This window comes from Microtus ochrogaster, chromosome 5 (assembly GCF_000317375.1).
Source record: "Microtus ochrogaster isolate Prairie Vole_2 chromosome 5, MicOch1.0, whole genome shotgun sequence".
Lineage (NCBI taxonomy): Eukaryota > Metazoa > Chordata > Mammalia > Rodentia > Cricetidae > Microtus > Microtus ochrogaster.
Genome location: NC_022012.1, coordinates 29,692,999 through 29,711,305, shown reverse-complemented (window position 1 = coordinate 29,711,305; position 18,307 = coordinate 29,692,999). Strand labels below are relative to the sequence as shown.

Sequence of the window (18,307 nt, the reverse complement as noted above, 5' to 3'; positions counted from 1 at the left end):
CGAAATTATAATTATGGTCTAAAATAAGTTTTTTAATGCTGACTATGCTATATAAAAACTAGGAGATTGAAGATCGTGTTCCAATCTTGCACATCGTTTAATTAACAGAAATTTTTTTCTTTTTTTTTTCTTTTTTTAATTTATTTATTTATTAAGGATTTCTGCCTCCTCCCCGCCACCGCCTCCCATTTCCCTCCCCCTCCCCCGATCAAGTCCCTCTCCCTCATCAGCTTGAAGAGCAATCAGGGTTCCCTGACCTGTGGGAAGTCCAAGGACCGCCCACCTCCATCCAGGTTTAGTAAGTTGAGCATCCGAACTGCCTAGGCTCCCCCAAAGCCAGTATGTGCAGTAGGATCAAAAGCCCATTGCCATTGTTCTTGAGTTCTCAGTAGAAATTTAACATTGAGAGTAAAAGACATTCACTATTAGAATGGTAACGTAAAGGCTAAAGGGAAATGCTATAGCCTGAGTGAGACTGTGACAGTACAGGGCAAAGGAGTGCTGCTTCAGCACCACGGAGAGATCATGGCGACAGTTTTGTTGCTTTTCTATTTTTTTGTCGTTTCTAGAAATGTTTCCACGACTCTTAAAATTTCAGTCAGAAAACAGAAAATCCTGGCTCATTGGTCCAAGCTTAGCATAAGGGATCTACTCCCGAGCTGTGCAATAATATATGATGTAGGTAGTGGTGACCAGTGTTGCTTTAACAGGACCACGCCTTAGAATAAAAATTAAAATTTTTATTGAGCAATTCAGAGGCCCTCTACGCCAGTTGCAGGAGGGCACATCAGAGATACCCAGGGATGAGACAGATGTCTACACTTGGATTCAGCTTTCTTTCCGAACCTCCGGTCAAGTCCCTCTGTTCCTCCACTGCCCTGTGCAATCTCACACCTTTGATGACCAGGCGGAGCTGTCCAGGGAGACACCAGCACGAGAGCCTGCAGCGCGGTGCGGGTACCGCCTCCGTGCTCAGTTTCTCTCTGCTGTGCCGATGGCCGGCTGGCCAAACGGAAAGCTCGCGGGTGCCCCGCACGGCTGCGCCCCGCACCTCGCTCTCCCCCCCGCCCTCCCCGCGCTGGGCCCGCGCCTGCGCAGTGCGCCGCGCCACGGGTGGTCGCGAGGCGGACGCCGGCCCCGAAGCCTAACCATTGGTCACTGAGCCGAGCCGGCGCTTCCCCGCGCGGGGGCGGCAGCACGTGCCGGGGGCGAGAGCGGAGACCACAGCTATGGCGTCGTTACTTTGGGGAGGCGACGCTGGGGCGGCAGAGAACGAGCGGCTAAACAGCCACGTAACCGCCGCTGAGCAGGGGAGGGCCCACGGGCGGGAGCTAGAACAAGGACTCCCGAGGGAAGTCCCCTGGGAGGGGGAGCGCCCCTCTGGCGTTTGGAGTGGGGTGTCAGGTGATGGGGGAGGTGTGGGCAGGGGTGGAAGGACCACGGGAAAGGACCCTCGCAGAGGAAGGGCAGACCTTGGGTTTGAAAGGGCGAAGACCCCTGGAAATACAGATAGAGGACACAGCTGCTGGTCCTAGCACTGCTGAGTTTTCTCCTCTCCTGATTTTCACCATTTAGCAGGTTTCCCTTCTTCGTAGCCACCTTTCCCTTGTAGGTGTTGTGAACCACCTTTCATCCAGGTACTGCCCATATTCAGACTAAGAGAGCTCCAGACGAGATTGGAAACTCACACCCTTTTGTAGGATAATTCGTTCAGTGGCCCGACTGATGAAATCGTTAATCCTTAACATTGCAAAGGAAGCTGTTTGGGGTGGTCTTCCCTCCCGCTGCTGTAGGATAGCACCAGGCTTGCTGCTTGATGTCCTGCTTCCTAACATTGGTTGAAATTTGTGCCTTTCAATAGTTTTCAAATCTCGTCCACCCCAGAAAGAACCTCCGTGGTATTAGAAGTACCACAATCCCAAACATAGGTGAGTGCTGTTAGGCTAAAGTAGACTCTCTTAATTAAACATCTTTGCTTTCCCCCAGTATCTGCCAGTTGAAACAGCTTCTGTTCCTTTAATTTTGCATGCACAACCGTCCCCTACCTTCCCAATCACTGTATCTCCCTAGAAGTGACTCTGTCTGCATACACTATAAAACCGGTGAGAAATTTTAAGAGTCCACTGTATTTCTTTTCAACGTTTTTCTTTACATTCATTGTTTCTCTTTTGCCATTTTAGACGGCTCTCTTAACGCTGAAGAGGAAGATGAAGAAGACGATGTAGGTAAGAGACGTTTGTTTGCACGCGCTTTCTGGCGTTGCTCCGTTTATCATCACTTCAGGAATGTTAATGAATAGGATTGCTTTGGGAAAGCACTGTCTTTGCTTTATTTTTGTTTTGTTTTTGTTTTTCGAGACAGGGTTTCTTTGTGGCTTTGGAGCCTGTCCTGGAACTAGCTCTGTAGACCAGGCTGGTCTCGAACTCACAGAGATCTGCCTGCCTCTGCCTCCCGAGTGCTGGGATTAAAGGCGTGCGCCACCATCGCCCGGCCATTTGCTTTATTTTGAATGAATACTATCAGACAAAAATACTAAGTTAGGAGGGGTGTATTTCTTTAGACAAGATGAAAACTGTAAGGAGTGGGTTAAGAATATTCAGTTTTGCAAGGAAGAATTATTCGGTCCTGTCATGATTCGATGTTGGTTTGCTCAAGGTCAGGGGTTGGTGCAACAGAGCATAATAAACTGGATCTTTGTAAAAGAGGGCATTCTCGGTGCTATGGAATTCCTTCTAGAACTTTCTGTAGAAGAAAGATGAGACTAAGCTGTAGTTGTTTTTTGTATACTTTACTGTGTGGGAGAAAGCAGTTAATTAGATGCCATTCAGGAGGTTTGATGCCTTTTTTTTTTTATTTTTGCTTTTCTAGTGGATTTGGCAGCCAATTCACTCTTAAACAAATTAATCCGTCAGTCCTTAGTAGAATCCAGCCATCGAGTGGAAGTCTTACAAAAGGATCCCAGCTCTCCACTCTACTCGGTGAAAACCTTTGAAGAACTACGGCTGTGAGTACCTTGACTCTTAGTGCGTAAGAAGGCGCGTGTTAGCTACAGCTGTGAGTACCTTAACTCTTAGTGCCTAAGAAGCTCATGTCAGCAAGCACTAACTAGGATGCTGGCACTAAAACCACCAGAATCCCGTTTATTCTCTAGTATGCTGTAGTCAAATAGATTGTATAATATCACATGTCATTAAGCTATAACTCAAGGTGTTGAGGTGAGGAGGAAAGAGCATCCTGCTTGTGGGCAGCACTGTCTGGTGGGCTGGGGTCTCTGAGGAACAGGTAGGGCAGGAGAAAGCCGGCCGAGCGGCAGCACACAGTGAGAGCAGCAGCCTGACTCTCTCACCCATAAGCCCTCCCCTCCCCTTTCTCAAACCATGAGCTAAAGTAAATCCTCCTGAAGTTGCTCTGTCAGGCACTGTGTCAGAGGACAGTCCCCGTGCTCAGCTGCAAAGTGTACACTTCCGAATGTGGTACACGCTGACCACAGAGGCTTTGCATGTCTGGGAATTTTATTTATTTAGCTACCTATGTATCCATCTGTTTATATATTATTTTACAGAAAGGAAGAGTTACTAAAAGGGATTTATGCAATGGGATTTAACAGACCATCCAAAATCCAAGAGATGGCCCTCCCGATGATGCTCGCACATCCGTGAGTTTACAGGGTAGTGGTCTTCCAAGTTGGTTGGTTTTGGTTTCTTCTATTTATACCCAGGATCTTGTGCTCAGTTTATACCCAGTCCTCTCCTCCGTTTCACAGTCCCCAGAACCTCATAGCACAGAGCCAGTCTGGAACGGGGAAAACAGCTGCCTTTGTCTTAGCCATGCTCAGCAGAGTGAATGCCTTGGAGCTGTTCCCACAGGTAAGGAAGGGCGGTGGTGGAATCATTGTGACTGCCATGCCAGCAACGTTTCAGCAATGCCAGGTCTTTCCGCAAATATTAGGGTCACTGCAGGAAAATGAAGACTAGGCATTCCTTCCTAAAATCCTAGCGCCCTGGGTAGAGTATGGGAATAATAACGAGTGATGCCCAGCCCCAGCCTTAGAGTCCAGCTGCCTCCAGTCCCAGCCTCGCCATCGCTGCCCACCTAGCTGAGTGTCCGTTTCCCAGCATCTGTTTCCTTCCTGTAAAGCCATCTCTCTAAAGACATGGCTGCTCATTGACCCGTTCATGCTGGACTCCCCACACCCACGCAGTGCCTGGATCATAGAGACAGTTCATTAAGCATTGGATGATAACTGAGTGTGTAAGTGTGTGTTCTCCTCCTAAAGTCACCTACCCTTTTAGCACTATGCTTGGTTTTAAGTAGGCATGTAGTGATGGCGGCTGCTTAGCTGTAGGGTCAGAAAGGCATACAATTCCCTCATTTCTCAGAGTGTCTTCCTATCATCACAGTGCCTGGTTGAGGCACCCAGCTCACAGTTCTGGCCTCATTTCTTTTTCACAAAAAAGAAATCTGGTACTGTTTCCCTTTTTCCTCCAAAGGGCACCAAAAAGTTCTTTCATGGGCTGACTTCCCATATATGATAAAAAGCCTTCCCTCCGCCAGCGATTCCTAGAAATTGTAGATGTGTGTGATGGAGGCCACGCCCAGGGAGTGTGCTTTCCACATAAGGTTATTGATTTTAGTATTCATTAAATTATTCAAGAGGGCCATGTTTGAGCCCTTGTTTTGAAAATGTGTGTGGAAGCTATTTCAGTGCTTTGGTAGTTACCTTCTCTACCATAGACCCTGAACATGAACACTTTAAATATCATCAGTTTCTTCCACTGGCGTCTTCATTCAACAGTCACCATTTCTATGGGAGGGCATAGGAGGGAAATATTATCCTGGCAGGATTATGCATCTATAATATAGATTAAAAGCAGATCATGCCGGAACAGGCAGACTCTTAGGAGCAAGTAGAAGGTGATAGGTGTTGTATGCTATGGTTAGTCATGCCTTCTTCATGGACTCCCAGCTCGCTACATCTCTTTCTCTCTCCACCAAAAGACAGTGACCAGTAACTTGCGTTTCTAAATAGCCCCATAGAGAGAAGTATATAAAGTAACCATTTCTTTTCCCTTCAGCTCCAATGCCCCTAGTATTCACCTCAAACCTGTCAGCTACTTATCAACTGCCAAATTATATTCGATTTAAAATGTCTCATCAGCTAGAATCTTCAGTGCCATTTCTGTGACTCTTCCTGTACAACTTTTAACTGTGGTTCCAATGTGAACAGTGGCTTGTATGAACCTGCCCCCTCCCCTCTTCTGTCTCACAGTGCCTCTGCCTGGCTCCCACCTATGAACTGGCTCTGCAGACTGGCCGTGTGGTTGAAAGGATGGGGAAATTCTGTGTGGATGTTGAAGTGATGTATGCCATTCGAGGAAATCGAAGTATGTACCAGTCAGCCTGTCTTGGCTACTTGTTAAATCCTGGCTTCACACCTAGCTCCTCTGCTTTCTCACCTCTGAAGTGGGGGAAATATCTCTCAATGAAGCAGTCCAGGCTTAAGCACTGGTGCAGCCTGGCGTAAAATGAGGGCAAACAAGTTCACATCTTGAAAGAGGATGCTGTTTTTATGGTCTGCTTTTTGAGACTTGATGGTTTTGTGCCAAACAAGTTTTATTGGAGATTTTTTACTAAAATTCTACATGCTTATCATGGAAACTGAGACGTTAAAGGACGAAGATGAGATGGAAGTCTGCCCTGCTTTGCCCCAGGAGGGGACAGGAGCTAGTCTTTGCTCTCCCTTGAGCCCATGAGCATCATCTGCATGGTTGTTTCCTTGTGTGCTCACAACCCAGAAGCCCGTCACACCACCCTCCGACTGGCTTCCCAGCATCACGTGTTTTTTGCATCTAGATTATTACTGAATATTTTTGTTAATTCCCATTTGGAAAGGCTTTGTTGTTTGGAGGGTTTGGTTTTGATTTGGGGTGCCGGAGATAGACACTGGGCCACGGGCATGCTAGCTAAGTGCTCTCACCCTGAGTGTCCCCCAGCTCCTGTAGCTGAATGGGGTCTCTCAGTTCATGCAGTGACAGACTGGCTGTGCGCGTCACCCCTACTGCAGTCTCCAGAACAACTGGCATCTTTTCCTGTACTGCCACACCTAACCAGTGTCCCCTTAGCCATGCCATTAGTTCCCTGGGTCAATAGAAATGTGGACTGTGGTTTTGTTTATTTGCTTTTGATTTTGTTTTTGTTGTTGTTTGGTTGGTTTTTGTTTCATTGGGGAGGGGTTGGGTTGTTGTTTTATTTTGTTTTGGTTTTGGTTTTTTTGAGACAATGTCTCACTGTGTTGCCCAGGCCGGTTGGTCTTGAACTTACGTGAGCAAGAGATCACCTCACTTCAGCTTTCTGAATGGCTGGGCTTACAGAATGTCACAGTATCCATTTTATCAAAGCACAGCTTTGTAAATGACCACGGAGCACCATCAAATATATAGGACTATTATTACAATAACCTTAGAACTCTGGAACCCATCCTAAAATTCTGCAGCATCTAAATGCATCCATGCCCCTCGGGGTTTGCACTTGGGAAACGATGCTGTATTTCTCTCACCACCAAGCACTATATCATATCACCCTGGCCTGTGCCCTGTGACAGTGAGTCGAGCTGTTTTTATCTACAGGAACACTTAAAACCCTTTTCTCCACAGTTCCTAGGGGCACTGAAGTCACCAAACAGATTATAATTGGTACTCCTGGGACTGTCCTAGATTGGTGTTTCAAGCGAAAATTGATTGATTTGACTAAGATCCGTGTATTTGTCCTGGATGAAGCAGATGTGATGATTGACACCCAAGGATTCTCAGATCAGAGTATTCGTATCCAAAGGTAATCTTCACGTTCATCCGTTCCTCCTGGATTTTCAGGCTAAATGATCAGTTTTGTTTGTCTGCCCTTCCTAATCACTTCCATTGCTTGATTTCTTGCCGTCTTCACCTTCGGACTGACTTTGGGTTTTCAGCAGCTCAGGGACCCCTCAGACTGCTACAGTGCCTGCCTTCACCCTGTGGTATGCCCCTCTGCCGTACTTTTGTTGGAGTACAGGCCTACAGGTGAAGTGTGTGTCCTGGATCACACCAAGTGTTGCCAGTCATGTTTATACCCCGAGAAGAATCCAATTGGAATCTGCTGAAGGCTGCTGGAGGCGTGGTGGCTAATGAGCTAGAATAGAAAGCACGTGGTGCTGGAGCAGGTCTGGCCCTGCTTCTAAGTTGTAAGTGAATCATCTGTTTCCCCAATTTCTCTGTCAGATCACCCGAAGGGCTTCCGATAACACAGTTCTGGGCCTTCTCACACTTAACTGCATTGAGATTTGGAGAGGGAAGTTAAGAATCCGCATTGCTCTTTTTTGTTCCTTTCTTTCTTAATAAAGTTAAGGTGGTGGCTCACGCCTTTAATCCTAGCACTCAGGAGGCAGAGGCAGGTGGATCTCTGTGAGTTGGAGGCCAGTTTGATTTACAAAGCAAGTTCCAGGATAGCCAGAAGAAACCCACAGAGAAACCCAGTCTCAAGGGGGAGAAAGTAGTATTTACTCAATTTTAAATTCAACTTTATTGAAAGTCTGATTATGAGAGCAACAGTCCCCACCTGCTCAGTCCCGAGAACATGTCTGTCTTTTCTGATGTCGATCTTCAGATCTTAAATAATATGCTCACCTTACTGTTACCTGATGTAAAGTCTTTGTCTTCTCAGTGTAGAAAGTAGGCCTGAATTCTTTTAAACTACAACCCTTGTCCATTCCGTTTCCTCTCAGTGCTTAAATCCTAAGAGTTTGACTGTGCCAACCCTGTTTATATCCTTCTAAGCACACGCATGTGAACACAGGCACTGTTCACTGCTGGGCCCAGCATGGTTGTGTTAGTATTATTTTTTATTGTACAAGTTTTCCTCTAGAGTTGTTGTCTATTGCCTTTTTCCTGTGCATTATCCCCGTGTAAGGATTTTTAGCTTTTCCCTAACCATTCTGTCATGCGTGTCATATGCAAGTGGTTTCTTCACATAGTCAAATCATGCTTTTTATGTTTAAAGTGTTTAATTATTTCTTTTATGTTCGAGATTATAATCTGATTACATTATTTCCTCCTTTGCTTTCCTCCCTCCAAACCATCCATGTACCCCTCTTTACTCTCTTTCAAATCCATGGCCTCTATTTTTAATTGTTGTTAGATACATGTATGTATATGTTTGTACACACCTTCCTTAGCAAAACCTGCTTGCTCTGCGAAATGTTACCTGTATGTGTGTTTTCAGGGCTGACCATTTGGTACTGGGCAACCAATTGGTGCACTCTGCCCTGGGGAAGGCTGTTCTCCTGCTCTCAGCATTGCTTGCTGTCTGTAGTGCTTTGTATAGGGCTTCACCCTCAGATACCTGTGGTCCTCACCCCAGGAAACTTTCTCTTTGCAGCAGACAGAAAGCATTATAGAAAACCACAGCTGATCAAAATGTAGTTGTAGAGCCAAGTCCCATTGGATACCTCTACAGAAATCTAAGGCTCAGAGATTGCTGAGGAAGAGGGGGGAAGAGGCCGTAAGAGTCCAAGGAACAGGTAGTCTGCTGTGATACTGTGTTTCCTAGTAATGTCAAAAGCTACACCCACAAAGCATCACTGACAAGACTGCATCAACAGGAGTTTAGCGAGGACCGCAGTAGGAGACATGCCAGAGTGGATGGAGGAAAGACCATGAGGCCTCAAATCATGCCTTTAATCCACTGACTTCTGTATCTCAGGGTCTCCCTCTCCTGCCTGTGTGGGTGTCCAGGCCTGCTGTGTAGTTGAATCATGGCTGTGCTGTTGGTTCATTGGCTGCCTTGCATCTCCCAGTTCCTGAGTGCTTGTGTCATCTCCCTAATGTGCTGGGTTGTATTTTCTGGTCTCTTTTTCTAAAGCATATAAGAAGTTCATGGTTTGGTTTTTTTGCTTGTATGTGTCTTGGCATGTTTTTATTGTCTTGTAAACCTGGTTTTTGACTGGTATTTATTGCATAGGAATCCTGTATTAAAGGCGGTGGTGGCGCACGCCTTTAATCCCAGCACTCGGGAGGCAGAGGCAGGCGGATCTCTGTGAGTTCAAGACCAGCCTGGTCTACAGAGCTAGTTCCAGGACAGGCTCCAAAACCACAGAGAAACCCTGTCTCAAAAAACAAAAAACAAAAACCATTCTTCCTCCAATTTCAGATGCTTATTGAAAACAAAACAGTTTTCTGGGGTAACTTTATATATAATTATCCCTGTGAGCGTCTGCTTCTGTGGCTGAAAGGTTTGGTGTCACCCTGCTCTCCCAGACCTTGTCCTTAGCCTTCCACTGGGTCTCCTGCCACCTCCGTATCCTGATATTTCTCACTGGAGTTTGTTGACTTTTATTATCGAACATTGTGCTTGCAAGTTTTGGAAATTCTCAGAAGTTGTTTCTTTTCATAGAATGACCAACTGTTGAGAAAGCCAGTGTAGGACACAGTCATTGCAAATAAGAAGCATTAAAAATGGAAATAATTACACATGTGTTACTAAAGCAGGGTGCCATTTCTGTTTCCAGGTGACCCATTCTCTGTTCCCCTTCTCACTGTGTTTCCAGTTTGGAGAAGGACATCTTTCACCCATTGTACATCTTTCCAGAGCCACCAAAAGTATTGTCACCACGTGAGCACATGTCCTCATAGCTAAAGATCTTAACTGCGTGTGAACTTTAAACTGAAAAGTGGCCCAAACTTGGAGAATGAAAGGCTCAATAATCAGGGTCAGATACTGTGTGCTTTTTAAGATGTCAGGTGCTAATTATGCAAGACATGTAGCTGTTAGGACCATTCTTGTTTTGTTTGGTACGGAGTTTGTGGGATGAATAGAATTTGACAGAATTTATATTTACACTCTACCATTAGTTTATGTTTGAATGAGATGTGAGCAAACCTGTCTTTTGTTTTATGAAAAGTTCATAGATATCATCTCCATTTTAAAATTTTAGTATCTTACACTGTGTATGTGTGTGTGTGTGTGTGTGTTGAGAAGGACTTTGTTGCTGTAGCCTGAGCTGATCTAGGACTAAGTATCTATATCCAGCTTATTCTCAAACTCATGACAATCCTACTATTTCAGCCTCCTAAATGCTGAGACTACAGGTGTGAGCCAGCATGCTTAACAGGGGCATGTTTTTGTTGCTGGGATTTGGTGTAGCATGGGATTACATGTCTGACACAGATTTAGAAGAATCAACTCTCACACCGAAAGCTGTGTTCTCTGTTACCAGTTCTTCGGCCTTTGTTTTTGCTCCCAGAATGTTTTATTTAGGCCTATAAACGGGTCTCCCCCAACCCTTTATTTTATTTTCTCTTACAGTATATCCTGATTATAGTTTCCTTTTCCTTCACTCCTCCAAGTTCCTCCCCATTCCCTGCTCCTCCAGATCCACTCCCTTTCTGTCTCTCACTAGAAACTAAGCTTGACAAAATAAAATACAACAAGGTGAAGAAAAACTTTCATATCAAAATTGGACATGGTGACCCAACAGGAGGAAAAGAGACAGAAGAGCAGGTACCAGAGTCAGAGACCCACTTGTTCTCACACACAGGAGTCCCATAAAAACATTAAGCTGAAAGCTTTAATATATACTCAGAGGACTGGGTGCAGACCCGTGTCTGCTCTGTGCATAATATCTAGGTGCATGGAATAAGTATACATGTCAAGCATTTACTAAAAATAAATAGATTTATTTTAAAAGTTTTTAGTAAGCATATAATTTTATCATTAGTGATAAATTTGCATAATGATGAGATAGGTGTGCCTTTTATATCAAGAATGAAATATTGTCTGAAACAAAGCTTATTCAGTATTTTCTAGAGTTGCTGTGTTTAAATTGCCAATGCTGGAAGTACCTCTTTTTGTAAGTATTTAATACAAGCAGTGGAAATGTGTTTCACACCATTTTGGAAATTGTTAGAAATTTTTCCTAATTCCAAACCACAGTTATGATTTTTTTTTTTCTTAATGAAACTGAAGTCAGCAACTTAAGCAGTTTTTAAAGTCAAACCACCCAGCAGTTACAGCATACTGACTTGAGACCATGCTGCGGATATCTCTGTGAGAACAGAAAGCTGTGTAGGGCCCTCATCCACATACAATGTACAATATATACAGTAGTGACCAGTCTGAGCCAAGTGTCTCCAGCAGCACTTGCTGATAGTTTGTATAGCCTCAGTGGCAAACACAGCACAAGAGCCAAGACTGCAGTGAAGTTGCACTGTGCAACCCAGGCAAGCTCTGCTAGAAACAACGCGGGTTCATGACGTGTTTGCCTTTGAATTCATTGTTGCAACCTATTTCACAGTCCCCATGTTCAGTTACACAACCCAGACGGGGCCTCAGGCCACAGTAAGACACTGCACTGTAAGCCTTGGGCTGCAGCTACTCCATGTCATGGAAATGGATGCCAGGGACAACACGGTGACGCATGCTCATTTGGGTGCTATGGCTGAGGTAACGGAGGGGCTACTGTATTCACAGCAGCACTCAGCCCTTGAGGAAGCCACATGTAAAAGTTTGGAGGCACTGCCTTTCTCTCTCTAAGCTTACAAGTCCGTCTCCACACTGACCTCTCAACGCATTCCTCCAGGTACTGTGTTCATCTGTGTTTGTTGTGCACTTCCCCTGTCTGAGGTTAAAATGCAGTCTCTGGCTTTCTTTTTCCTGTCTGGATCCTACTGGTGGTATTTCCTAGTTCTTTTCCACCACTTCCTGTTCTTGTGTTCTGGATGCAGCACCTACCTTCCCTCACTGAGGGTACTAATTTCAGTATTTTTGTAGGGTATTGTTGCTGCTATTTTGTCTATTCTGTGTTGCAAAAGGAGCGGCGGGCTGCATTCCCGCTGGGATCCCAGCTCCCCAGCTAGTTTACACCTGAAATAATTACACGGAAACTGTATTCATTTAAACACTGCCTGGTCTATTGGTTCTAGCCTCTTATTGGCTAACTCTCACATATCTAATAATCTGTATGCCACCATGAGGTCGTGGCTTACCGGCATGAGTCTAGCCAGCGTCCATCTTGGGAAGGGGAATCATGGCGTCTGCCTGACTCTGCTTTCTTTCTCCCAGCATTCTGTTCTGTCTACTCCACCTATCTGAATCCTGCCCTATCAAAAAGCCAAGGCAGTTTCTTTATTAACCAATGAGAGTAACACATAGACAGATGGCCCACCTACTCCAATTCTGAGTTTACAACATTGTCTAAACTGGCTGCTTGCCTGGTTTGTTTGCTGCATCTGCCTTTCACAAAGGTTGACCTTGCTTCTCTTCCATAATCTGAGAGACTAAATTGCAGTAGCCAGCTCTCAAGGTCGATACCTTGAAAGCTTTACATTAGGGGGATTGTCATACGGGGGCATTGGAGTAGAGATGTATGGTGTTCAGGTCTCCTTCCAGGTGGCAGAGCTCGACTGCTGGCAGTCTGGGTGAGAAGAGGCTACCAGGAAGTATGCATGCTTTCATTTGGTTCACTCCCTTTAGCCACGTGACTTATCTCCACCTACTATTAAGGCTCATAGCTCCAAATATGGAATTTTTGCACTAGTCTCCTGGTAGTAAGTGTTTATCTGCTGAAGTGAGGGATCCAGCCATTCACTATGGCCAGAGATCAAGAGAGACTCCCCTCTTGCTACCCTCTAACCAGTAAGTTAATGTGTTTATGTTGTAAAGTAAATGAGTCAGAACTCAAGATTTAGTAGTCGAACGGGGCTTCTGAAAAGGCCCCTTCTATTTCCTGCTCAGGAGGATACTGTATAATAATTGGAGCACTTGTGTTGGTTGCTCCCCACCCCTGTTCTGATTCCCTTCTTCTGGTTGTTAAAACAAGTGGTTCACTCCATCCCCTTCAGATGTGCCGGTGTGAGACTCCTGACTCTTCAGTAGGAGGAGATGGGCGTGACTGCCGACCCTCCCGGCTGCATGTCTGAACTTGGCTCTGAGATTCACATTCCATATATATTTTTCCAGATTCTTGGTGGCAGATAGGGACAGGCTGCTTGACTTGTGGTGTAAAGGTGGAGCTGATCACGGCACACGGCACCACATATGCTACAAGTGTGCACAGAGCAGCTGATGCCGGGGGCTTGAAGGGCGACAGCCTGCTAGCTGGGTGACGGCCACCTTCCTTTCTCTTCCAGAGCCTTACCCTCCGAATGCCAGATGCTCCTCTTCTCCGCGACCTTCGAGGACTCTGTGTGGCAGTTTGCGGAACGGATCATTCCTGACCCCAATGTTATCAAGTTACGAAAAGAGGAACTGACCCTAAACAACATCCGACAGTATTATGTGTTGTGTGAAAACAGAAAAGACAAGTATCAAGCCCTGTGTAACATCTATGGTGGCATCACCATTGGCCAAGCCATCATCTTCTGCCAGGCAAGCCTGCTGCCTGTGTCTTTGCCATGGACAGATCCCACACGAGCAGAGGGGAGACGGTACTAGGAATACATGCCATCTAGCCAGGCTCCATGTTCATTTTAACCCTCAGAACAACTTTGAGTAGAATCTCCAGTTTCAGGGCAGAACTTAGGAAGGTTGACTGATGGGATGGGATCTTAAATAAAGGTCCCTTTCAGAAGCCCTGCTGCTGACACCTCCACACATGGCTTGAGGTTTTATGGGGGGGTTGTGTTTTCTTTTTCCTGTCTGACACTTCATGTTCATGTGTTTTATTTTCGTCCCTACCATGTGAACATGCTAAGCCTTGTGAGCAGGTTGTTGAGACATGGCTCCTGCTCTCTGCTGCTCTCTGCTGCCCCAGGACAGCCATGGAAACTTGGCAGTGTCTTGGCTTTGCAGTTGTTTTCTTGTTCCATTTAACAAAAACGATGCTGATGATGAAGACGCAGAAATGGGGGAGCTATTTTATCCTGTACGTAAAGATGGTAATCGCATGGCTCCTGCAAAGAACTCTTGTAGTGTTTGTTGGTTTGGTTTTGGCTTCAGTTTGTGGAAAAGAAGGCCAAAGCTTGGTCAGGTTGACAGAATATGATTCTTAGAATTGCAGAGAATGCCATGCCACAGTCTAAGGCTTCTTGCAAGACTTAGAGAAGGGGGGGAAACAAAACCCCTCCGCAGCTTTCACCCTACACCCGTGAGCATCCCAGGTCTGCTTTGACCTGCTGCTGTTCTGTCTCCCCCAGACCCGTCGCAACGCCAAGTGGCTGACTGTGGAAATGATGCAGGATGGCCACCAGGTGTCCTTGCTGAGCGGAGAACTCACGGTGGAGCAGCGAGCTTCCATCATCCAGAGGTTCCGAGACGGGAAAGAGAAAGTTCTGATAACAACCAATGTCTGTGCTCGAGGTATGTGAGAGTTGGGTGTCACTGTGAAGTGACAATCAAACTCAGAGCCTGCCACCCCCCAACATTGCCCTATCTCCTCCCAGCACGTTGCCTCTGGCAGCTGTTGATGAGATTTCAGTATTTCTCTGTCTCAGACTAATGCCTGAGTTGCATCATATAGTGTGTAGCCTCTGTGGCTATGTGTCCACCTCACATGATGCTGGCTACATGCGGCAGTAGAAGGCTCGGAGCAGAGAGGGCAGCCTGTCAGCGTGGGGATGGAAGGCCCAGAGAGCATAGAGGTATCCTAGGCAGCACGAGGGTTGAAAAGTATTGAAGGAAGGAAGGTAGTTCAGCTTAGTTCTTAATGCTGGTATTGAACCCCGGACCCTGTGCTTGCAAGGTGGGAGCTCTACCACTGAGCCACGTCACCAGCCTGGAGAACAGTTTAGCTGGGTAGGGAAATACAGCGGCTTTGGAAAATGGCTGCCTGTGTAACTGGAGCTGAACATGAGGATGAGGTGAGCCTGTGCATGGCTGGATGGCTGGAGGAGTGTATGTTCTGGGTGTGGCCCAAGTGCCCTGGACATGGCTGTGGTGCCCATCCTGTGAGACTTTAGAGAAGTGGGAGAAGAGACAGAGGGAAAAGCATTGTGGCATGGAATGGAATGTGGAGGTGGTAACGGCTGGGGCAGAGATGAAAAAGACCTGATGCGAACCCAGTCATGGAGTAGAGTTGAGCTGCACCCCATAATGGGTGAGACCATGGACCTAGGAGCCTGCAGGGCACCTAGCGCCACAGATTGGTAGGAGCTTGGCGAGGGTCTCTGTCTTCCGTTTCCCTGCTCGCCTATACACATCCGTGACTTGTGACTGTTTAGATTTCCGCAGATTTAGCATCCTTACCGAGCAGCACAGGCACCGAGTGTGCAAGCAGACTGATCTGTGTTATGACCCACTTGTGAGAATTCCTTTGGCAAAGACAGTTTTTGGTGGGTTTGTCTTGAAGAAATTATTGCAAGACACCATAGTGCCTTTCTTCTCCTAGGAATTGATGTGAAGCAGGTCACCATCGTTGTGAACTTTGACCTTCCTATAAACCAGTCAGAAGAACCAGACTATGAGACCTACCTCCACCGTATAGGGCGGACAGGACGCTTTGGGAAAAAAGGTCTCGCCTTCAACATGATTGAAGTGGATAAACTGCCACTGCTCATGAAAATACAGGACCACTTCAGTAAGTAGCAGGCTTTCACATGCGCAGTGGGACCCACAGACTTACTCATACCAGCCATGAGGGCAGAGAGGGGCTGTGTAGAGCAGAGGTTGTGAGGGAATCGCTTCTAATTCATAGGATGAGAGTCATAACGTGGGCAAGTAAACACATAATTCCTTTGTGGTTAAGCAGAAGTTGTATATGTCAAGTAGAAGTCACATGAGCTCACTCTGCAGCCCATAGAGCAGTACCACAAAGTAATTAACTCCTTTAGGATCTATTGTCTCCCAATTTCCACTTTCATAGTTTCTCCTTCTCTTGTCTTGCACTCTCTGACGCTCAAAAGTCCTGACTTGAGCTTTGCAACCCTTCCCCAGCCCCACCCCTAAACAAGCAGCCTCAGCTAGCCAACTGGGCCCCACAACTGGAAGAATGCCCTCACAGGAGCCTCAAGGGTTATATCACCCAGTAGTTGTACCCCCTCACCAGCAAAAATCAAGTGTACTGGCACACGCCTTTAATCCCAGTACTCGGGAGGCAGAGGCAGCCTGGTCTGCATAGTGAGTTCCAGGACAGGCAGAGCCACGTAGTAAGAATTCGTCTTGAAACAAACAAGCAAAATTACTCCAAGCCCAAGAGAGCATAGATGTGAGCGGGAAGCGTGGCAGAAAGGCAGTAAGTGCCGTTTTCCTGAGCCTTTGTTGTTAGCAGTGGGCACCCTCCCCAGGAAGTGGACTCATAGAACATTTGGGGTAGAATTTCAGGCTGACTGATGCACATCCCACTGACCCTCTAAAGGATTGCTTAGGCATCCCATCTTACATTCCCTGGAGTGGCTAGGAGATAAGGGTCCATGCAGGCCACCGCTGCCATGTTAACTCTTAAGTAACTACAGTGGGGAGGCGTGATCCTCCCCAGCTTTTCTCACTGTTGGCATAGCCTCTTTTTCTCAAGTATCTGGACATGTACTTTCTCCATCCAGTCTATCTGTGCTGTGTTATTGTATGTGGGTCAACTATTTGATGTGTCACTTGTCCTGGGCTTTCTCTACAGAATGTCACAGGAGCAAGTGTTTGTTTGTTTGTTTGTTTGTTTGTTGAGACAGAGTCTCACTATGTAGACCTGGCTGTCCTGGAACTCACTATGTAGACCTGGCTGGCCACACAGAGATCCACCTGCCTCTGACTCCTGAGTGCTGGAATTAAAGGCATGCGCTGCCACCACACCCTGCTTAGTTAGAAACGGGTTATCTTCAAAGGTGTCACTGTTTTCGCTGGCTCGCATGAACTTGCATTTAGGACCTGGGCTGAGACTGCTTCCTTTCTCTTTGTTCTTTCAGATAGCAATATTAAGCAGCTTGACCCAGAAGACTTGGATGAGATTGAAAAGATCGAATACTGAAGAAAGGCCTTTGTTGTTTGTGGGCTCTCCTAGTTTGTGTGAGAATGCTCCAGCAGGTTTTGAAGATAATTTTCTATGTTGAGGCTCTGTCAAGGTGAAAATGTCACAGATGAAAAAATAAATGTCATGATACTCTTCATTCTAAGACCTGAGGTCTTTTTGAATCAATTTGATTCAAAGCACGTGACCATTCTAAATAAGAACTCAAGAGTGCATCTTCTCTCTTCAGGAACCATCTCCTTTGAGCTACTTATGAACCTGGCCACGAGGGGGCAGTAGAACATCACTGATTTTAGAATTCCAGCTGGAGACAGAAGCCACCCATTGTCAGGCCTCGCTGCACCTTGCCCTTTCTGCATATTAATTTCCCCCTTCCTGCCCCATGGTCTCAGGTGAAAAGTATACTTTAAAATTTTCTGAGAGAGTATTTTACCTTTTAATATTTTAAGTGACATCCAGAATTTCAGAATCTTTCCCTCTTCTGCTTGTTAACTGTCTTCAAATTAGGATTTATTCTGTCATGTCATATCATAGTCTTTGAAAATATGGCTTTATTATAGATATTTCCCAAAAATGGGCAGTGAAGGTTTCAAAAGCAAGAAGCGAGGACCTGGGGAGCTGCGGCTCAGAGGGTAGCGTGCTGGCTGTGTGTTTGTGCAGGCATGAGAGTCTGAGTGTACATCCTTAGCCCCCACAGAAAGGCCAGACAGAGTTGGGAGCCGGAGACAATAGATATAGGAACTCACTGAAATGGCAAGCTCCTAATGCAGTAAGAGACAGTGCCTCGGAAACATGCCCGCAAGCACCTGCACTCACATGCACATGCATACACACAGACACACACATGCATACCCCATACATGCGTGCATCCACAAGCACCTGCGCTCACATGCATACACACAGACGCACACATGCACACCCCATACATGCGTGCATCATACAAATTCACCAAAAAATTAAACAAAAGCAAAATAAACCCAGAAGTAATATGTCAGGGAATCAAAGATTTTGTTTATAAAAGCTTCATGGTAGCAGAGCATGGTGGTGCATACCTACAATCCCAGCATTCAAGGAGGAGAGTCAGGTGGATTGCCACAAGTTCAAGACCAGCCTAGTCAACACAGTAAGACCCTGTCCCAAAATTTTTTTTAAAAAAAGTTTGTTTCAAAGAAAAAATTAAATCTTCCACAATAATGTAGACCTATTTCTGCAAGCAAAAATGTTCTTTTTTTTTCCCCCCAAGACAAGGTTTCTCTGTGAAACAGCCCTGACTGTCCTGGAAGTCTCTGTGTAGGTAGACCAGGCTGGCCTTGAACTCATAGAGACCCACCTGCCTCTGCCTCTGCCTCTGCCTCTGCCTCTGCCTCTGCCTCTGCCTCTGCCTCT

The 18,307-nt window shown here is 46.1% G+C and overlaps 1 protein-coding gene across 1 annotated transcript; it reads left to right on the top strand.

The window, feature by feature from the left end:
- The first annotated feature begins 1,107 nt into the window (after window positions 1–1,107).
- Ddx25 (DEAD-box helicase 25) lies at window positions 1,108–17,330 on the top strand. The gene is made up of 12 exons (XM_005347025.2): window positions 1,108–1,292; window positions 1,862–1,928; window positions 2,181–2,225; window positions 2,869–3,004; window positions 3,563–3,655; window positions 3,764–3,866; window positions 5,270–5,384; window positions 6,654–6,831; window positions 13,158–13,395; window positions 14,163–14,325; window positions 15,353–15,541; window positions 16,860–17,330. Exons 1-12 carry the CDS (start codon window positions 1,230–1,232, stop codon window positions 16,919–16,921), a joined length of 1,452 nt encoding a protein of 483 aa, XP_005347082.1. The 5' UTR covers window positions 1,108–1,229; the 3' UTR covers window positions 16,922–17,330.
- The last annotated feature ends 977 nt before the right edge of the window (window positions 17,331–18,307 follow it).